The 22,040-nt window shown below is 38.9% G+C and overlaps 3 protein-coding genes across 5 annotated transcripts in view; 1 reads left to right on the forward strand and 2 right to left on the reverse strand.

Annotated features, from left to right (window-relative positions):
* nbeal2 (neurobeachin-like 2) overlaps positions 1-2,139 on the reverse strand; it is a 40,764-nt gene extending 38,625 nt beyond the window's left edge. For 2 of the 3 annotated variants that reach the window (XM_077720852.1, XM_077720851.1), the window contains exon 1: positions 1,742-2,133. In XM_077720852.1, the coding sequence (XP_077576978.1) occupies positions 1,742-1,792 (51 nt within the window). In that variant the 5' untranslated portion in view covers positions 1,793-2,133. Of the gene's footprint in view, positions 1-1,741 lie in introns of all 3 variants that reach the window. The other variant, XM_077720850.1, reaches the window with a different exon arrangement.
* A 1,897-nt stretch (positions 2,140-4,036) lies between these two features.
* Positions 4,037-9,140, forward strand: ccdc12 (coiled-coil domain containing 12). The gene is made up of 7 exons (XM_077721399.1): positions 4,037-4,168; positions 5,959-6,038; positions 8,299-8,378; positions 8,484-8,545; positions 8,624-8,658; positions 8,732-8,808; positions 8,887-9,140. Exons 1-7 carry the CDS (start codon positions 4,085-4,087, stop codon positions 8,964-8,966), a joined length of 498 nt encoding a protein of 165 aa, XP_077577525.1. The 5' UTR covers positions 4,037-4,084; the 3' UTR covers positions 8,967-9,140.
* Positions 9,123-21,593, reverse strand: LOC144199631 (kinesin-like protein KIFC3). Its single transcript, XM_077721398.1, has 20 exons — positions 21,458-21,593; positions 21,241-21,360; positions 20,931-21,024; positions 20,705-20,850; positions 20,373-20,619; positions 17,511-17,683; positions 17,370-17,435; positions 17,046-17,183; positions 16,773-16,970; positions 15,635-15,808; positions 15,220-15,367; positions 15,014-15,144; positions 13,841-13,952; positions 13,178-13,359; positions 12,991-13,095; positions 12,104-12,234; positions 11,912-12,032; positions 11,188-11,317; positions 10,868-11,097; positions 9,123-10,470 (listed from the first exon to the last, which is right to left on the reverse strand). Exons 2-20 carry the CDS (start codon positions 21,337-21,339, stop codon positions 10,345-10,347), a joined length of 2,751 nt encoding a protein of 916 aa, XP_077577524.1. The 5' UTR covers positions 21,340-21,360; positions 21,458-21,593; the 3' UTR covers positions 9,123-10,344.
* Between the last annotated feature and the right edge of the window lie 447 nt (positions 21,594-22,040).

A 22,040-nucleotide genomic window follows, 5' to 3' on the forward strand; every position in this document is an offset into this window, starting at 1 on the left:
AAAAATTCCAAAAACATGCATGGTAGGCTGATTGGAGACTCTAAGGTACTTTGTTTACCTGTATGCAAAAAGGTGTCCAACAATTAATTTCAATGCTAAAGACACTAAATTATGCTCATTTTAATGATGTATCTTAATAGTACATATGAATATAACTAACCAGCATTTAGTTAAGAAATTGTGTTAAAATGTTTTTTTTCTGATTATCATTTTTTATTAAAAATTGATGTCAGACAATATGTAGGGAATTCCACAATAATATTGCAGTTCTGAATATTGCATTGTTCACAAATTCGCCACAGCAACAATTTAAAAAAACAAATTTGCTTCTGAAATTGAATTATAATTATCCATTGTTATGAAAAGGACTGCCTTTTTTAGTTGTATTAGCAGTAGTATTCATAGTAATCAAAGCAGTCAGATCAGAGGTGCCTTTCACAACCACCTTGACTGTTTCTAAACATATATACTTCTCTTTAAAAAACAAAAGAAGTTACAGCCATAGCAAAAATATGCAGGCAAGGCAGGGCCTGGGCTGTAGTTGGGACCCCCTCACTCAGGTTTTGGCTAGATTAGGATTTTGTGAGGGGGTAGATGTTGTAATAAATTGGGAACCACTGATTTAGAGTTTTCATTAAACATAATTGACATAGTACACATATTTGCAATGTGGAAGGAAGCCAGAGAACGCAGACAAAATCCAGACAAGCATGGGGAGTGCATGAAAATTCTAAAGAAGAGTGATAGTTCAGATTGGAACCCCCAAATTTCAGAACTTTAAGTCATGTGCACTAAACCAGTATTTCTTAACCTGGGTTTGATCGAACCCTATGGGTTCGGTGAGTCGGTCTCAGGGGTTCGGTGGAGCTTCTGCAACGGAGGTCAAGACACATCAACTCATCATATCTATTCACAATAATATGCCCTACTTGACCACTACTGGCTGCAGATGATCACCTGACATTGCTTGTCCAATCAGTGCCGTGAGAAATGTATATATCTTGATTTTTTTTTTAAATCATATTTTATGTCACCCTATAGTAGGGTTCAGTGGATACACACATGGAACTGGTGGGGTTCGGTGAATGCACATATGAAACTGGTAGCTTCCACAAGGTTAAGAACCATTGCACTGAACACTTGCCAACAGTACTACGTAAAGCTTTTGTAAGCATGGTCTTAAATAAAAGTGTCAGTTAAAACAGACCTGTCATTGTAAATATTAAATGTATGCATTGCTTGTTTAAGAATTTGACTTTGCTGGAAATATTTTTGTAAAATTTGCTTCAGTAATATTACTACCTAAATACCATAAGGTAAAACACGGGACTATAGGGGCGTGGCTACAAGAAGCAGGAAGTACCTGTCCAGTTCTAGTTTACACCTGTATTTACAGTTTAAGCACTGTAAATTGAAAGAAGACATTGAGTAAACCTGTTGATAATCATAATAAAAACAGCTTAAGACTCATTTGACGTCATAGCAAAAAAAGTCAAACGATCCCAGCAATGGAATTCTTAAATGGGGAAGCAAACGTGTAAACAGTGGAGTTACTTCCGCTTATGAACTGTCTGTGACACAGACAGGAGTCATAGCGCACCTGAAAAACTAAAGTAACTTGTTTTTTCTTTTAGTTGTTGCTTTTAAACAATGAACGTTGACCAAATAAGCACGGAAGTGCAGCAGATGGGCCCCAACGACTACAACAGGTGTCCCCGTCAGGTGTAACAGCGTCCCTCACCTTAGTGTAGTATAACATCCACAGCTCGTACAGCCTTTCCTTCGATGCCATTGTTCATTAACTCCTATCGGCGTTGGATTAAAAACTCCGAGAAGCCAAAATGGTCAACAACGAGCCCGGATCTGCTTCAAATTGCTTGCGATGAGGACGCGGAGCGCTCCTACGGTGAACCATTCCTGCCCCATTCGCCCTTAATTCATTAATCTGGCAACAACAAAAAAGTACGGGCATGCGGCTCGGCTTAGAAACTTCTCAAGAGTTGTTCTGAAATTGGCGCAGGACCTGGTCACGGTGGGATTAATGTGGAACTAGCGCGAGCAGGAACCGATAATGCGTGGAAATACTGCGTCGAGAGGAACTCCCATGTCCGCGTTAACAGGCGAGTGCCTGCACAGTAGCTGCTTCCGAGAGAGAGAGCGAGAGAGAGAGAAAGAGGTAGAGAGAGAGAAAGAGAGAGGGAGGGAGGGAGTGTGAGGGGGGTTACATGAAAACGAGTATGTATCTCATAATATAAGGCGATACAACAACCGCTTTATCCTCACAAGGTTCGCAGGGGGTGCTTAAGCATCTCCCAGCTGAGTTTACGGTACGAGGAGGGGGACACCCTGAATTGGTGGCCAGCCAATCTCAAGGAACGAGGAGACAGACAACCATTCACGCTCATACTCGGGGGCACGAATAGAACAATAATGCTCACACTCATACCTAAGGGCAATTTACAAAGCACCACAACCTGCATGTTTTTAGAATGGGGGAGGAAACCGGAGTACCCGATGAAAACCCATGCAGGCCCGGGGAGAACATCCAAACTTCACACAGGTGGACCGACCTGGATTGGAACCCAGAGATGTGAGGGTGACGCGCTAACCACTCATCCGAAAATTAATCTTTGATATTCTATGATACATCTTATAAAGAGGGAAAACATGATACTTCTAAAAACAGAAACAATTGTTTTTGCACTATTGTATGACATGAACTAACAAAACACTCATATATGTCAGTGAAGCTTGCAGTTTTCTCATTTAATACAGAGAACGCTGACAAAATAACAAATTGGTGACTAATAAGTGAGGAAACAGGTGGCTTGCGGATGCTATAAATAATTAAACAGATATGGGAAGAAAACTACTAAAAATTTGATTTGGTTTGCTCCTTACTAAAAGGAAATATAAAACACCCTAACATCACAGTAAAAACACTACACTAAAATATATGGTTAAAATGGAATTTATAATCGGAATACATTTGTATATGTACTTAATAAATAAAATAAACAGCAATAATCATTATTGATGTGTCTTCATTTTAATTAAAGTTTGTCATATTAACCCACCATGGTGACAATCTTATTTACTAATGAATATTTAATACTTAGTTGACAAAATATACATTTTCAGCAAATATACTACTAGATAGGAAACATGTTACCAATTTTAACTTAAACTTTAGCTATATTTCAGTATTCAAACGTAATTACCTGGCAGAATTTATGTTCCAGATTGGATAAACTGCATTTCCCTGCTGATGGCCTACATTCCGGACTAGTAGTGGAAAAGGGCCTCTTTGCCCTATATGTGGCTCTAACATTATGGTATGCAAATAATTTAATCAGCATAAGGAACCATACCTCCAGTTTCCCAAGCACCTCATATACTACTGGTACTGTGAAATGTGAATACATATGCTTATTGATTTTAATTAGTCCTGTGGGGTCATCTTAGGCATCCCGGTTTCTCTAAATGTGCGCAAAATTAATAATTACTACTTATCTATGTCGACTATGACGTATTTATTTTGTTGACCACTACTTATTTATTATGTTGACTACTTAATTATCTATTACTTATTGGTTAATTTATTAATTACTTATTGATTAGTTATTCATTACTTATTGATTATTTCTGTATTACTTATTGATTATTTATTTATTGTTATCATTTATAGATAATTTATGTTAGTTTGTTGTTGTGTTGACTACTTATTTATTATTCGTATTTTTATGTATCATTCATTGATTATTTTATAATTTATTGATTATTTATTTGTCTATTTTTTATTGTTGTTATTTGTGCACTTTGTGATGAAGCTTTCAATCTCATACTTTTATAATGACAATAAAATTATTCAATTCAATTCAATAATTGATGTTTGGACATTTGTTGAATCGTAAAATTGACAAACAATGTTGTTATTGTGTAGATCCAAAGCAAGGTAATAAACATAAACATACATATATAATATATATATAAAAAAAGGTGATCAATTGCTCGTCACTCGATTGCATCACACTAACCTAGGTTTTATAACAGAATACAGAAATACCGATCGGAGAGGCTAAACATGGAGAAGAATATCGGATCCCTCCAGGAACAAGCCTTGAAGCGAAAAGAGAGATTGAAAGCTTTGAGGGACAAGCAGTTTCATGTAAGTACATCTGCAAGTCAGGCGAAACTCAAATCTAGCGTTAAAATAATAATCAAATTTTATTTCAAAGTTATTTGTGCCAATATTGGCCTGAAGCTAGCGAGCTTGAGCTAACTACACACAGATCGACCAGACGTCCGTGAACATCTCAGTCGCGGTGAATAATAAATAATGGATCGGAATCGTTTAAAATGTTTTTTTTTTTAATTTATTTTTTCCAAGTGGAACTATTTGGCTCCTGTTGATGGTGATGATCACTGCTTACTCCTCAGTCAATAGTAATTGGACGTCTATCATCGTCTGTGGCAGTGAAACGTCACTCAGTGCCAATTCTTCCAGTTGAAAGAGTTTATGTCACTGTCAATAAATGAGTGCTGTAATATATATCTGATGTGTCCAAGAGAAAATCACAACTAAGTTAGGTCAGGGTGTCACATTGGGTTTATGATTTTATATCTCATCTCATTTTCTGAACTGGTTTATCCTTACTAGGGACGCAGGGGGTGCTGGAGCCTATCCCAGTCTGACTTCAGGGCGGAGGCGGGGGACATCCTGTATCGTGTATTTCCTACATTGATTTTATTGTTGATGGAGAGCCACTGCCACTGTTTAAACTTTTTTTTTCAATCTAGCATTAAAGCTAGTTTAGAATGTAACAGACAGAATTTAGGCATCATTTAATATCCTTATATTGGCTACGTTCAATGAGAGCCAATGAGCTAAATGAGTGCAATAAAATGGGTTAACTTGCCTTAAAAAATGGCAATCAAAAAGATTTTGGGCCATATCACTTAGCCCTAATGTAAATTAGAGGAAAAAAGGTGTAAAATAAGATTTTGATTGTGGTTTCAGACCCACAGCGTTTAAAAACATACAGTCACACTTGTCAAAAGTGTTGAGACATGGCCAGGGGCTTACTGCTCACTTTTGCAGTGAAGCCTGTTTCCTATATGTACAGCAGATGCCACTGAGGAGGTACATAATGGAGGAAACTGACTTTGCAAGCCAAGTTTTGATGAAGCACTGTTGACATTCCTGGCCTTCCTTTTGTACTCCCCACGAAGAATGAGTCAGAGCTGTGAATTGTTGTAGCATGTGGACAGGAAACGTCTTCAGGAAAATGCATGTTGGGTGGGATTTGATATCCTTTGTTATAAGTTGTTCTTGTTCCAGAGTTTGTGCAAGCTTGTTATTTGTGTACTTTGGTGCAATTTGGGATTGCCATAAATTGAGATGCAGCTGGAATTCTTGCTGAAAGCTTCAGTGACGCCAGCCTTCTATATTTTGGGATTTTTAGACAAGCAATTGTGCTGGACTCCTAAATGACAGCGCAAACAAAGTTAGCACGTGATTCATATTATTTGCCTCATAGTGGCCGTCACTGTTGAATATTCTAGAACAAATTATCCTATCAATCATATTCTGCATGATTTGTTTGGTCTATGGCTTTGATGAATGTGCGTCTTGAGCACTTAATTGGAACAGTATAAAAGGTACCGGTGAAATATGCTCAAAGGTTATATGGCAAAACCAAAATTCATACATTAGGTGCAGTGGATGAGGCAGATTGACAATTTTGGGGAAAAAATAACTATTTTAACATGTTTAATTGTCTGAAAAAACAGTAAACTTTGCAATCATCTTTGAACTAATATCCCTAATTCAGTCCAATTTGCATATTTTTGTGTATGCACTAAGCTGTATTCTTTTATTTGACTGCATTTGATTTCTATGATTGTAATCAATGCAGCCCACATATTAAATGTTGTTGTATTTGTCCACTTTGACAGGGGCGAGAGCAGGAAGATGGCGAGCCAGAGCACAAAAAAGCCAATTTGGAAGAAGAAGAGATCCCGGAGCATAGACACAAGTTAGTTCTTCACATACCTTTCTTTGCTCCTGTCTTTTAAGATCAATTATTTGTTAGACGGCCGCACCGCACGGAAGTGGAAGTAATCTGAAGGAACATCACAACATTTATCTGCCACTCATCTCAACACCAATTATTGGTGCAAGATGTTTACTCTGGCTGTTATCACATCTTGCTGTTATTAACTGCTCAAATATCCTGCAGCTTGGTGTTATTTGGTATGCACAAGCAGACATCTTTCCTGTTCCTACAAGAGCTTTTCCATTGTTTATATTTAATGAATGCGAGGTGACGACACCACTGTATTTCTCCCGGTCCAACAAAACAAATCTCACGCAGGGGAATCCACGTTTGGGTTTATAATGATATACCCTGAGGTAATTTATATGCTTTACGTAACTGTCTTTATCGCCATAATCAAAATTGAATGATGGCAATGATTAATAAAGGCTATAGTTTTGTAAAAATAAAAATCCATGTTGACTGGGAAGTTAGAGATTACTGCCTGTCTTAGTTAAAAGGGATTGGATGTCATACAATGTAATATTCAAAAAATAATTAATATGAATAGAACAAAATTAAACGAGATGAAAATTGAACATTACATTATAGATTATATTACAAGATTCAAATTGGGAAAGTCAATTTGTTGCTTATTTTTCTCTAACATGAACCGGAAGTTGTTTGGTTTCTAGGGTATCAAGACGTGCGAGTACATTTTATTTTTGCGCAATATTAGATTTAAGTAATATCGGGAGAAAAGTCATAAAATTATGAGATTAAAAACATTACGTGACTTATTTTTGCATCACTCAAACCGGAAGTTTTGCTTACCTTTGGCTCCCTTCCATACCACACTGTCCTGATGTACTATCAGTAACTGTGTAGACACACTAGTGTAATAGGAAATGTGCAAGTGAACTGTAAAGCCTTTAAGCATTCAGAAAGGAGACTAGGGTGACTTGAAGTGCTGGTGTTCTAAGGAGGGAAGTGTTTATTTTATTCTGGAATAAATATTTAAACATTTAGTATTTCTTTCAGATATTAATCCTGCCGCGAGGTTATGTCTTAAAACATTTTACAGATGATTTTTGTTTAGTCGCTGCTGTCAGTTCAAACTTAGTACCAATATTTGGTATACAATCCATTTTGACTGGGAGAGACTAGCATTTTATGAAACACTGACAGCTCTCACAGTCAAACTGGACATCTAGGACTGTCAATGGCAGCATCAGGTACTTTCCTCATTATTAGGACAAACATTAATTTCAGACAGAGGGCGTATTATGTGACAAAATGTAGTGCAGTGGAGGGTGGTTTTCAGCCTGAAGAACAGCTTAATTTAATAACAAAATTATTCTTTCAAATACTGCATTAAAAATGATTCATTTTTAAAGTACACTTTCCTATACATTCATGTTGAATTGAATGCTTTTATTGTCATTATACAACTATAATTAGATTAAGGTTCACCACAAAGTGGATAAATAACAACAAATTGAAAAATAAATAATCAATAAGTAAACAAAATATAAGTATTCAACAAAATAAGTAAAGCCGGGAAGTGTACAAATGACAACAAACAAATATTTTTAAAAGTAGTTAAGATAATAAAAAATTAGTCAACATAGAATCAGCATAAATAAGTAGTCACATAAGTAGGTGCATAAGTGACAAAAGTGATTAACAGCCTATGGAGTTTTAGTGCAGTACTACAAGATAAGCCTTGTTTTCAAATTAGATGTTGCAAAAAAACTTGTGGACTTCAGCCAAATATGTAGTTTATCTCCCGTTGGGTCTTCAATAGAGAATTTAGAACGGAGGATAAAAGTAAGTAAGATCAGTGATCATGACCAGCATCCCTGCTTATTGCCATACAAGGCACAACTCTGTCTGCAGAAGAGCCATAGAGGGGTGATAAATGTGTCATTTACATGCCCCCCACTAACTTCTTCACAAGCTAAGAGAATTGTCTTCTTGTTCCACCCACGGCCAGACGGCGGGTACCTTAAGAGCCACCAGTCAATCGACAGGCAGCCATACAGGGCTACAGATTGTCTCTTTTTTTGCACCCGGATTCTTGAAGGCTGCTCAAGCAAATGTTTCCTAACTGTTGTAGACCTTGGAGAAGCAAATATATATAAATAAAACAAATGGAAATAGTTGATTGGTTGTGGCATCCCCTCACGACAGAAGTTTCGTAGTAGTAGTAGTAGTAGTAGTAGTAGTGGAACATTATCTCAGTCTTTTTTCTGCTCAGGGATTTGAAGTTGAGAAACTACACTCCTGAGGATGACGAGTTGAAGGAGAGGCAGATCCCCAAAGCCAAACCTGTTTCAGGTTTGTACTTTATCTTCTACATAACCATAGCATGTCCACAAAGATTTTACAGTTGAGTATTTATAATTAGATTTGGATTGATGAGACATTTATCTGTTTTTCCAGTGGAGGATAAAGTCAAGGACCAGTTAAAGGCAGCCAATCCAGAACCCATCATTGAAGAAGTGGTGTGTATTCTTGTCTTATTTTAGTTTTATTGCGGAAATAAATGGTTTGTAAAACAATGCCTAATTTTGTTTCTCCAGGATTTAGCTAATCTGGCCCCAAGGAAACCAGACTGGTAAAACCTTGCTTTATTACTTTGGTATGATTAAAGCTATATTCTGTGATTGAAAGTGTGGTCTTGGATTTAGGGATCTCAAGAGGGATGTGGCGAAGAAACTGGAGAAGTTGGCAAGGAGAACACAAAGGGCCATTGCTGAACTTATTCGTGAGCATGACTTCTAATCAAGCAAAACTTAAAAAATCTTCGAAAATATTATTATTAATTGAAGTTTTTTGTTTCCAGGGGACCGTTTGGGATTCAATGAGGAGCTAACGGCTGGAGTGGAGGGAGAAGTACCAGCAGAACAGGAAGATGAAGACTGATTTGGAGAGAAAAGGAAAAAGCCACTCTTGGAACATATTGTCATGGCCTTTTGTTTTTTTGTATCGTTTGGTACGGTCTGTAAATATGGTTGAAATATGAACGACCATGATCATCTTTTATATTTGTTGCGGTATGATGTTTTAAATAAAAGTATGCAACTTTTGTTTTTCAAATCTTTGTCTTTTATTAATTTATTAAGCATCACTTTGTGAATACATCATATTTATTAGGAAAAAATCTCTAATTATGAAGTGACCACTAAGGATCATTAACTCATTGCCTGCTATTGACAACAATAGACGGTCATTTAATTTAAACTGGGAGCAGTGCGATGTTTTAGTATCAATCCATCGTGACGTCTAATTTCGTCGTCCATGTCAGTCAATGAGTTAAACTGAATTTCTGCTACATGTGAATCAAATATAAAGGTCAGTACACTTGAACAGTAATGGGAGACAACAGAAAAATATTTTCTTTGACATGACATTCGCTAGTGATAATATCTACTGCCAGCACCGTTAAACCCTTTCTCTTAAAGTGCAACTTTGAACTTCCAATTTGACCTTAAACGACCTCATTGAGGACCTTTTGTACTTTTCACTTAAAATACAAGGCCACTTGCACACTTGCTTTTCTTAAATGGCACGAGATAATGCTCTTAAAAGAAGCAAAGCAACGAGTCACTTCCATGAGATAGCACATAAACAAACTAGATTTCTATATTCAAGTATAAGTGCTGCTATGTATACATGTTTGCACAACTACAAAGTACATTGGAAAAATATGTCAACCACTGGAGAATGCGTAAAGGGAGTCGTTAACAAATGCTGATGAACGGTGGCAAAATACTTCAATTTGTAGTATTTACAAAGAAAGTGACACCACGGTGGCTTGAGGAAGCACAAAAGTATGCAAGTGGAGTCAAACATTGCTTTGGCACTCAGAGTGAAAGTACATTATGAATAAATAAGTAAATACTTGCATGCGCTCAATGTGGAGGAGGGTGTTCACTTGGCCATGTCGGTGTCTGACAGATTTAGTTAGCCCTTGAGCAAGATATCTGATGGTTGTTTATGTAGGGTAGGGGTGGCCAAAATATTCCACAAAGGGCAGCAGTGGGTGCACATTTTCATTCCAACACATAAAGAGGACAGCTTTTCACCAATCTGGTGTCCTTCAGGTACAATCAGTGGATTGCAGTCAGGTGCTTCTTGTTTTCTGCAGAAATCTCATTGGTTAAAGTGCCTTTGCTGGATCTGTTGCAACAAAAACATGCACCCATAGGGGACCTCGAGGACCAGTTTGCCCACCCACCGCTGATATAAGGGAACAATGCGTGTTTTTTTTTTTTTTGCATGGCAACGGGAAATTGCTGCTTCAGTCGCATTGCCCACTGCCCGATTCGATCTTCCTGGCCGCTGGGCCGAGCTCCACCTTGCACACCCGCTGTGCAAACTTAAGTGAGCAGAGTGTCTCACCGGCATTGCTCTCCAGAGAAGACACCTATAAAAAAAAGGAAGGAACAATTAGAGGGGAAATACTAAGAAATAAGCCAAAATCAAATAGATTTCTATCAATGTAGCCAAAATGTTCATTTTGAGAAATATACCCTAAATGGTCTTCACTCATTTATTGCGTGTAAAGAGAATGAATCAACCTCACATTTGTACCTATTTGGTTCTGGGAATGTGGGAGGGTACTGAATACCCAGAGAAACCCCACACAGGCACTGAAGAACATGCAAATTCTAGCCTGAGAATTTAACCCAGGGCCCCTCAACAGGATAGCTGCCACAATTCAATGACAACTAATTAATCAAACTAAAATAACAAGCTGTATTTTGACAGTCAATTAATTGGTTCCATGACATTGTAACCTGACAAAAGCATTCTCTACCCACCTGTACCACCATGGCTGTTTTACTGCCTTTTCCCAGAGAGTCCTGCAACAAGTACGTAAGGCGAGAGTTCCTGAAGGGGATGTGAGTCTGTCGCGCTCTTAGAGCCTGGATGACGTCCCCGAGAGCCAACAACGAACGATTTATATTCTGAGCCTCCTTCAGCCTCTCGCCCTCCGCACCTGACTTCCATACCCGCTCTGATCCCGCCAAATCAACCAAGTTCAACTTGCCTATAAATAAGTGAAACAATATGCCAGTGAATGCCAAATTGTTTTAATTATACAGTAGGTAGTATTTCTAGAGATGCCAGGGCAACTGACCAGTGGTTTTGGAGCCAGTGGCGAGGTCCGTGCCCTGAACTGTGATGCAGAGAAGAGCATGAGAGCGAGAACTGTGCTGGTTCATCTGAGTGCCAAATGTTATCCGGTTTCTGCGAGCCATGGCTAAAATCTGGAAACAAATAAATTGAATATTTTTGTATTAACATTTCATTGGCTGCCATTGACAGCAATAGATAACCAAACCATTTTAGATACACATATGTAATCAAAATACAGTGTTCCCTTGCTACTTCGCGGTTCAGCCATCGCGGACTCAGAGCTTCGCAGATTTTTTGGGGAAAAAAATACAAATATTACATTGAGACAACATATTTGTCAGTTGTTTTTTTTGTTATAAAAGGAATTTCACTCTCTCTACCCCTATTCTATATGGTGTACTGTATACAGGGGGGTAAAAAATAAAATAAAAAATAAATACATACATAAAAAATAAATAAAAAAATGTAAAAAAAAAAAAATTGAATTAAATTCAAATTAAGCATTTTTGAAGGGGAATCCCTACTTCGCGGAAATTCACTTATCGCGGGTGGTCCCGGTCCCCATTAACCGCGATAACCGAGGGAACAATGTAAATGCAATAATCAATGTATATACATATTTGGTATTGATAGGACTTTCCTAATCACAAAAGCCCTCTGAGAAAAAACAAAGCCAAATGAGTTTGGCACATCTACGAGTAGTAAAAAAAAAAAAAATCTGTCACCTTCTTGATATGTTGAAAGCTCTTGACCTCGATGACCCTGAGGCCTGGCACGTGCAGCTGCCCTGTTCCGTCTGGGTTGATTTTGATGTCCAGTTTCTCTCCATCTTTACTCAGTAGATCCCTAACAGCCAAATAATGTCTTTATTCAATAGTCATAATTCGTATTATTCCCCTTTTTGGACGTATCGGTACCTTAGCACCTCGTTGTAGATCTCCACAGAATTGACAGTGACAGTGTAAGACCACATGTCCTTTCGTTCCTCTATTTCATTGAAGAGGTGTTTCAGGGCCCTCTGGTTGATGCCTGGGTTCTCCACACTGCCCTGAAGAGAAAAAAAAATGATGAAATGGTAATGAGCAATGGATATGTAAGGGAAAAAGATCATGTTTTACTATAGCATCCCTCAAAGTTATTGCAGAAAGTTTTTCAGGAGTTCAGTTCAAAAAGACAACACCATGAATTACCAATAATTATGAGTTACATATTTGAAACAATCAAAAGGATGTTTAACAAGGAAGTTAAGTCACAAGTGGCTTACTGAAAAATATTTTCTTGTGTTTTGTTTGTAAATATGACAATACATCAACTTAAGTATTTCCACAATGAAAATGACTTCATATCGAAATTATTTTTCAATTGTTTTTTGGGAAAATATTTTCGTGTTCATTGAAATAAAGTATTGATGAAAAGGAATGATATCCTAATTAATTAATTTGAACCTCTAAAGTATATTGTTAACGCGATAGGATAAATATAAAATAAATTTTACCTGCTAGCCAAAAATGGTTTTTAATTTTCTATTTTATAAAAGAGTTGAAATATGACTACAATAAAATTAGAGAAACGATATGTACAGTGCTCTAACACATTAATCACTTTCCAATTACAAGATCAAGAGTGGCAGTGAATATTTGAGGAACATCTTACAATCCTCAGACTGCATTAGATTCAAAAGAATGAAGTTTATAAATTTGTAGAGCTCTCACAGTACACATAAACACGAAAGAATAGAACACAGAAGAGGCATCATGCAGAAAAAAAGTGGCATCTTTATGCCTAGAACCTCCAACATCATTACCTCCATAGTGTAGGTTTTCCCAGAGCCAGTCTGTCCATATGCAAATATGCACACGTGGTAACCGTCGATAGATGAGGTCACAAGAGGTTCAATTTCCTGAAAGACCTTAAAAGAGCAAAGTGCAAGTTGCATCACAATTTTTAATGAAAATATTTTTTTCTTAACTGCAATATTTGTGTGCTCAGACCTCTTCCTGTGTAGCCTGAGGATGGAAGACCTTGTCTAGCTCAAAGCTGCGACCCTTTCCTTTACTCATCACAGTCAAAAAAGACTCGTTATGGGGGTCCGTGGTGACCACCACGGATGAGTCCTCCTCACGTTGATCCTCTTTCAGAACAGGTTTCACACGACACAGCACACGGATATTACCTAGAGGACGGAACACAACGAGAGGATACATCACATGGTCTATATAAAATGTGAAGTATAAATGTATTTTATGCTTATTATTATTATGTATTTTGGTTTATATAGTGTAGTCACTGGAATAGAATTTTCCACGACCTTGTGGTAACTCCCGTCACGACTCCTTTTAGTTAGTGGGGGGTGTTATCTATCACAACACCCCCATTTCTTTGTTCACCTTCCCGCCTTAAGTTTGTCTCTGTCACATGATCCTGTGCTAATAAAACCAGTTTGTCTGTGGGGAGTTGCCAGGGATTCGATCTGGTTACGCAGGAAGATAGACATATCTCCCGGTGCCTACTTTTCTGGCTCCCTCCTTCATATGAAGTGAGTTAAATTCTCATCATGACTGGCTGTGTGTTTCCTCTGCTCCGATATTATTGAATGTATATGGTCTTAAACCTGACATAAAATGACCTATATTGTTATCTGCATCAGTGCAAACCTTTTAGTTCCACAAGCTGCTCATGCAACTTCCTGCGCAGTGCCACCTCCTTTCGGTATTTCTCCAGGAGGTCTTTGTTAGCCTCCGACATTTCAAAGATTGCGGCTGAAACCTGGGAAATAAACCATGGTGACAGCATTATTTTTTATGCCTTTTGGCCAAGTAAACAATATTGGGCAACAGTGAAGTGATGTATCGTTACACCTCTAGACTTAACCCATCTTTCAATGCTACCACTACCATGTAGTAGTTAAAGAAACCATCAATAAGATAAGAAAAATACAATATTACAACACAAATTTAATAATCCATTTAGAAAAGTTGAGTATTATCAATTATATTATAAAGTACCGTATTTTTCGAGCTATAAGTGGCACCTGAGTATAGGTCGCACCCGGGTATAAGTGGCACCTGAGTATAAGTCGCACCTGAGTACAAGTCACACCAGCCAAAGACACAATCAAGCAGAAATATACTATACAACTCACACTGGTGTATAACTTTCATACAATTTATACAATTTATAAATATTTAATAATTTTAGACGATTATTGGATCAGAAACAAGAACAAATATGTAATGGTGATAATAGTAAACTGGATAAACATGGGCTCAACATAATCATTTTTGAAACTACTATAGCCTAAAAACACAACATAGAAGGCTGAGTAAAAAAAAACTAAACTATTAAGTCACACTTTTGTATTAGTCGCAGGCCCAGCCAAACTCTGCCAAACGTGTAACTCATAGTCTATAAAATACGGTAATCCAATATTCAAATACACATCACACTGAGCTGAGATACTGACTATTTAGTGTGTTAATGTAGGCAGCTACAGATGCTAGTTCAGCATGGCTGAAAAATGTTTTAAGCAACAATTTGGAGGTGGTATAAATGCTGATAAAACAGTCCTGTTTCTGAGACCATGTGAATTACTGCACGTTGGTCAGCACTTTTGATTCTTGAGTCCTTGTGTAGACTGAAAGAACGGAACTGACTTAACAAACGTGACACAAATGACGCAATGTTTCGTACCGTAACTGATCTTAAAAACATCTAACACATATAGCTGTACACATACTGGAAGGGGTGTGGCCAAGAGAAGTGGGGTGATAACATTTTGTAGAAGAAATATTTTCATTCTGATTATAAATATAGACAATAATGGTTACCTGTTTTTTTGCCTCTTTTATTGCCGTTCCGTAAAACTCTGAAAAGTTCCGTACTTGGCTCCTCAGACTGGCATAGTCTGTTTTCATAGAACGGAGAGCTGGAGGGAGGGCCGTCAGACGCTTCTGTAAACCTGAAAAAAAATACATGGGGAATTGGCGTACTTGACCAATGTGAAAAGATGAAATGCATCTTATATATGACTGACTGAAGAACTGGTGCTGCAGATCCTCAAAATGTTCTGCTGAGCAGCTTGCAGCAGCCTTGACCGCCTCATCCTTCTTCTCTTCCAAGTGGCCGATCTCCTTTAGGAGCTCTTCTCTCAGCAGTCCGATCTCCCGCTCATAAGCTGCAATCTATGAAAAGCCTAGTTATCCCTAACTTGCACATTAAGGTTAAATGTCATAGTTTTGAATTCTCAGGCAATACTGAGCTTCATTATAATTGTAATAGGCAAAATCTATGATGCCACTGATGTAGTAGCACTACATTTAGCTTTGGTTGGTGTACGTGAAGACAGATCCAAATAATACTTGGTATTATTTAATTACATATAGAGTATTGTATTTTACAATACCATACAGCACGCATACAGTCTATAGCAAAATTAATGTGCTCTGTACCTTGTGCTGCAGATTGCAGCTGTACTCGTCTGATTTGCGGATTTGCTCTTCCAGCTGCTTGCAGCGTTCATTCTGGTTGCATAACTTCTCGGACAGCAGCTCGTTCCTCTGTCTGGCTTTGGTCAGCTGCTTCACGGTGGCCGGGGACTCTACCTCAACGGTTTTGGTAACATACTGGGAGAAAAAACAAATTATAGTTGTTTAAGATTTGAAGAAATGAGTCCAACAGAGGCCCATGAGCTAAGTCTGGTCCATAGTTTATTTAAATTTGGACTGTAAAATCAGACCAAATGTTGTATTCAAACTGGCCCACCAGTGTATACTATAGCGCCTGCACCACTTGTGCTACTAAGCCCTCCAAAAGGAGTGTCCAAGATGCAAATTGTGAAAATATCATTGGATATAACCCAAAAAAAGAATCCTAAATATACAATCTCTTAAATATAGTTTGCATGTTCTCCCCGGGCCTGTGTGGGTTTCCTCCGGGTACTCCGGTTTCCTCCCACATTCCAAAGACATGCATGGTAGGCTGATTGGACACTCTAAATTTCCCGAGTGTCAGCATGAATTGTTGTTTGTCTACTTGTGCCCTACGATTGGCTGGCCACCGATTCAGGGTGTCCCTCGCCTCTGGCCTGTAGTCAGCTGGGATAGGCTCCAGCACCCCCCACGACCCTAATGCGGATAAAGCGGTACAGAAAATCAAATGAGATGAGATGCAGGTATATATAGGCATATGACAGCTGTCAAGGGATTCAATTTTTTAATCGCGATTACTCACATGCAGCTCATATTCCGATTAATCATTTTTTTCATATTTTAAATACAAAAGTGATGCAAATGTGATGCAAAAGTGATTTTGTATTTTGGAATACCCTTATACCTTTGGATTATTTTGTTGTTGGTAGTGCTTAAATCATTCACTGCCATTGACAGTTTTAGACATCAAATTCACTTAAACTGGAAAGACATATGAATAATCATCTTTTACTATCACTAACAGCCCTCCACATCCAATCCAAATTGACAAAGTATTGGCAGCGATCGAACAATCGCTGTCAGCCCTTACAGATAAAATGGACGAGACGTCTATTACCATCAATGGGAACAAATCAGTTAAAACTTTTAGAATATCTACCTTTACTACAGGCTCTTTGCCCCTCTCTCTGTCCAGGTCCAATTGAAGCTCCCTCACTCTATCCTCTCGTCTTCTCAACTCCTCCCCTCTCCTCCACTCACTCCGTTCGCTTTGCTGTTCCAGTTGTGACAGCTGCTCAGCTCGTTGCTGCAGGGAGGCCTCCAGCTGCTGCACGCGGCTTCTCAGATTCTCGTTTTCCTAAAGGAGAATGTTGAAAATTGTTAAAAAAAAATGGGGCGATGACGTGAACGGGGGAACAATGGAGCATCCCACCTTAATGAGCATGTTGCTGGACTGTGAGGGAATGGTGCTTAGCTGCTGCAGGAGGCCTTGGGTAACAGTCAGGCTTTGCTTAAGAGTTTCGTTCTCCGCCGAGAGACACAAGACTCGTTTTTCTGAGTCTGTTGCACCCTGTTAGTATGTTCAGAATCAGAGTGCATTTATTGTCATTGAGCAGAACCGCAAACAAAATGGATACGACAGCTCAAATGGACAGTGGACCACAATACGGTCATTAAAAATTAAAAATTACATAAAAATTATGACATAACATCCTCAGGTTTGGCCATCCTGACATTTAAATTTGATAGCACTTACAGTGGCAGTTTTGAGTCTGCACAGCTCCTCCTCGCGTTCTTCAATTCCACTTTTAAGCTCATCGATCTATGGAAGAAGTTCTATTTATTTAGATACAATGAGATTTTACTTCTAACTTTTTTTATCTGGTGGTGTACCAACCTGCTGCTGAAAGGCCAGTATACGAGTGTGTCGGTCTCGGTCTTTCTGTTCTAACTGTGAACGTAGCAGACCCAGTTCTCCTCTCAATTTGCTACGTTCCCCCTGCAAGCCGTACAGAGACTCCACCAAGCTGTGGACTCCCGCTTGAGCACCTGCGTCACTGCCACTCTCCCCTGAAATGACACAATTAGCCTTTTGTAGTGAAATGAGATTAAATCCCTTCAAATTTGGCACTTGTTTAAATTAGGTCAACCAGAAATAGAACAAAGTGATGTCTTAGATTTGATCACAGTTCAACCTTGAGCATTGTGAAGACGGGTACAAGGTTGTATAGTTTATCTCATCACATCTCGTTTTCTGAATGAGGGTTGCGTGGGGTGCTGTAGCTAATCCCAGCTGTCTCTGGGCCAGAGGCGAGGGACACCCTGAATCGATGGCCAGCCAATCGTAGGGCACAAGGACACGTACAACCATGCACACTCACACCCATCTAGGGGAAATTTATAGTGTCCAATCAGCCTACTATGCATGTTTTTGGAATGTAGGAGGAAACTGGAGTACCCGGAGGAAACCCACACAGGCCTGGGAAAACCAGCAAACTCCTGTATAGTTATATGTTATCAATAATAAATGAATCTATGAACCAATAATAATCATTTATGACAGTATTAAAATAGGTTTCTTTGTTTTATTATATAGGGAAGTGAAACCAATTTCTCTATCCTGTGTTGATAATGAAATGCATGTGTAATATTTATGAACATTACGGATGCATTTAATGCCTGTATTGAGTCAGTGATGCTAACGTTATTACTGCTGCTGTTTTTGCACTCTCCAATGAGGCCAAACATCTCACGTGTAGCCAAACGAAAAAAAGCAAAAATCCCGCAACAACGACCTCTGTGTATATCTTAAAAAGAATCCAAGCCTATTAATAACTACACCATAGATATAGGCCAGAGATGCTTTGACACCTCTGATCTTTAGACACAGGACACGCTAATGCTGCATTAGATTAGGTCTGCACTCTCATCACGATGCAGGTGATAAGTCATGGAGCATCAAAAAGCTGTGCATTAGCAGTGCAAAAAAAACAACACTAAGTAAGTCCCAATATATGGCAAACTCCATTACATAAGAAGGCAATGGCATATTTAATATAATTTTGCATTATAAACATAACAAAAAAAACTGCCTTACAACCCAAGGACACCAGCCGCTGCATCTATTTTTAGCCCGACACGAGAACACGTGCTACCCTGCATGTGCCAGACTTATAAATTGCATTGGAGGAAAATGAAACTCTCACATATAATTCATGAACGGGACCAAACCTCTTTTGACTTTACACAAAAATGACGAATAAAGTTTAACCTTGTTCTGTGTCCAATGAAGATATTATTCATGAGCTGGACATCATTCACAATAGTCCCTGCGGTGATATCACTTCTAGAGTCATGCACATGTGAATATAGTATAAATATGCACGCATCCACAGAGCTTAGAATTAGTCACAGGTCAAAGAACCATCTGCTCCAAGCTGACATGCATTAAATACTCTCACACACATTTATACCAGAGTCTTGTCTGTAAAATCACGACTATGTTGTCTACAAACCAAGTTACATTTAGCATCTTTAAGCTGTAGCCATGTTTTTTTTTCCTATAGCACAAAGGTCACAAATGATCATGAGCCTATTGACTTGGAGTGAGAGATTAACAATCGATCTTAAAAGTCACACAATCACCTATTTTGAAATGAAACTAACTGTCATAGGTGTACCGAATTATTTGCCATTTGAGGAAATGATCAGATAATTGAGTCTCAATACATTTAATTGTAGTATGGATCCAAACCTTGCATATCTGCCTGAAAAGTAAGTGGTTCATTGTTTAACTTTGGCCTTGCTGGGAGGGTTTTTTGCCTTTTTTCCCGTGCTTGCATGGGGTTTATTTTAGTGTCTTCGCACATTCCAAAACGGGTGTTTAAAGTTCACTGAAGGATGTATCATTTGCTCTAAGTGTAAATGAGTGAACGGTTGTGTGAATAGTGCAGGGTATATCCTGAAGGAAAATGTTTCTCATCAAGACCCAAGGAGAAATACTAATGAACATTGGTTGGAATCAGCTTCCATTAAATCTTTAAAAGGACCGATTTAATTGAATAGGATGTGCCATAGTGCTGGCTTTCAATTTCATTTTGCCATAGCTCCTGCCATTATGTTCCTCTTAAAGAGACAGACAACACCTTTATATTAGTGTGTATGTGCTTTGTTATTACTGCACTCACAAGTGGTATTATTTTTTTGTTGGTAAAACATTATACTTATATATATTTTTTAATTTGCACTCAAGACATTTTTAGCAATGGTTTTGCACATGGAGGTCATTTATAGCAGCTGTGGTCTTTCACTTTAAGCCTAAGTGACGAATGACTTATCGTCTTTCCGAATCAACTCATTTTCTGAACCACTTTATCCTCACTAGGGTGGCGAAGAGTGCTGGTGCCTATCCCAGCTGACTTTGGGTCGGAGTCGGGGTGGACACCCTGAATTGGTGGCCAGCCAATCGCAGGGCACAAGGAGACAAATAACCATTCACGCTCACACTCATACCAAAGGGCAATTTAGAGTATCCAATCAGCTTACCATGAATGTTTTTGGAATGTGGGAAGAAACTAGAGTACCCAGAGAAAACCCACACAGGCCCGGGGAGAACGTGCCACCTCCACACAGTTGGACCGACCTGGATTTGAACCCAATGTGGGGTCGATGCGCTAACCCCTCATTATATAGAAATGTACATTGACATAAGCGCCATATTATTTCCCATCCTCCCTTCCATGCGGCAACCTTTTCTCACCGTCACTCTGGGGACTCAACTGCTGGCTGACAGCTTCCTCCAGGTTACAAATGATGCTCTTCTTGTCCTTGAGGCGTTGTCGGTAGGTGGCTCGCAGTGCTTTCATCTGTCGACGGTGTTGTACCCGGTGCCTCTTAAGCTGGACACGGTACTGTTCGGCCTGCTGCTGCAGTTGTTGGAAGTGAGAGTACTGCTCCAGAAAGCTCAGCAGGTGAGACATGACGGCCATCAGGGGGGACTCTCCCAACTGAATGCAAGTTTAGGATTTTTACAAGTTTGCACATGATTTGTGAAGAATTGCCTCATTTCAGTCATGTCAGTCAAGCTCTTACCTTTCCTGTCGTCTCCATCTGGCCTTGTGAGGCCTTCCTAATGTCAGACTCCTGCTTAAAGGATAAAAATGCTGCCAGAGGCGTGCATGCTGGGACTTCATATTGCTCGTCATCGTCACTCAGTGACGTGTCATCACTGTCACTGTCTGAGCCATTACATTAACAAAGAATAAGCATCAAAATATTCATACTATACATATATCTATTTGTCTAAGTGAACACTTACTTGAGTCACTAAGGCTAGCACAGGCCTTCTTTCTTATTTTGGGGGTGTGGCCATCTTTCTTTCTGCCTGTTTCCATGGAAACATGTCTTGGCTCCTAAGCACAGTGAGACAAATGAGGGTCAGCTGGTGTGATGACAATGTTTACACATCGCGCATAGAGCCGCGTGCATATTTTTTTCCATATGCCAGAAAGAAACTCCATTTTTTTTCTCTCTGGTTTATCCAATGAGTCATGCGTGATCCACCGATAAAATGCTAAATTGCAACACATCCAATTGGGGCTGGATGGTTAAAATATGTCTAGACATACATCTGTGGAAGCTCCACATGATGCCACCAAGTCTTCTTCCTCCTCCTTCTTGAAAACAGTGTAAAAGATGTAGACTAAGAGGGAGTAGAAGGCGTACATCTCTACGCGGTGCAACAGTTCCTGTGAATTCAAATCATCATCATTTCACGCCATTGGAATATGTTCTGCAATGACAGCATTTAATTCCGTTCCATTATGTTTCGGCTTGTTTACCTACCTTCGCACATATGGTGTCCGGTCATTTGTATTCCGCTTTCACACTCTCATCCATTGCATGTCGTCAGAAAGCTGCTCCTTTTCTCATGGCAGCAACAGCATCCCTGCATCCCTCCGCTGTGCAGCCCATCTGACTCTTTTCTCCTCCTCCTCTGCACTCTTGGCCCATATAAAGGCTGCAGCTGCAATGAGCATGCTCAGTAAAGAGCTTATTTCAGCTGCAATGGGGGATTGACAGGCATATTTCACTTGCCCGGTGCGAAATTTACTCACTAATAGCAAAGCTAAAATACAGAAAGCGATGCAGGTTATTTTATTATGTGTAAACATATGGAACAATTTCACACCCGAATGCAAATGATGGCAAAAAGAATTAACGACTGTGCCTGAAAAAAAAAACACCAAATAAAACAACAACTTGATAAAAAATACTGAAAATTATGGCGTCTCAAAAAATTTGGTTGCAGCTGTACAAATTCACATTCTACAATTTTTTCAATGGAAAAAATACGTTTGGGAGATCAAAGAATTAGATCAACATTTTCAAATCACTAACATTCCAACATATTTGTTGTTATGTAACT

The sequence above is a fragment of the Stigmatopora nigra genome, chromosome 7 (genome assembly GCF_051989575.1).
Source record: "Stigmatopora nigra isolate UIUO_SnigA chromosome 7, RoL_Snig_1.1, whole genome shotgun sequence".
NCBI classification, from domain to species: Eukaryota; Metazoa; Chordata; class Actinopteri; order Syngnathiformes; family Syngnathidae; genus Stigmatopora; species Stigmatopora nigra.

What these genes read in the sequence shown, in the direction of transcription:
- ccdc12 (XM_077721399.1), top strand. Translation starts at nt 4,085, where the DNA reads ATGGAGAAGAATATCGGATCCCTCCAGGAACAAGCCTTGAAGCGAAAA. An exon ending in TGAGGGACAAGCAGTTTCAT is followed by an intron (nt 4,169 to 5,958) that starts GTAAGTACATCT and finishes CCACTTTGACAG; the next exon opens with GGGCGAGAGCAGGAAGATGG. An exon ending in GGCCATTGCTGAACTTATTC is followed by an intron (nt 8,809 to 8,886) that starts GTGAGCATGACT and finishes TTTTGTTTCCAG; the next exon opens with GGGACCGTTTGGGATTCAAT.
- LOC144199631 (XM_077721398.1), bottom strand. Translation starts at nt 21,339, where the DNA reads ATGTACGCCTTCTACTCCCTCTTAGTCTACATCTTTTACACTGTTTTC. An exon ending in GCTGCAATCTGCAGCACAAG is followed by an intron (nt 15,368 to 15,634) that starts GTACAGAGCACA and finishes GGCTTTTCATAG; the next exon opens with ATTGCAGCTTATGAGCGGGA. An exon ending in GCAGCTTGTGGAACTAAAAG is followed by an intron (nt 13,360 to 13,840) that starts GTTTGCACTGAT and finishes TCCGTCCTCTAG; the next exon opens with GTAATATCCGTGTGCTGTGT.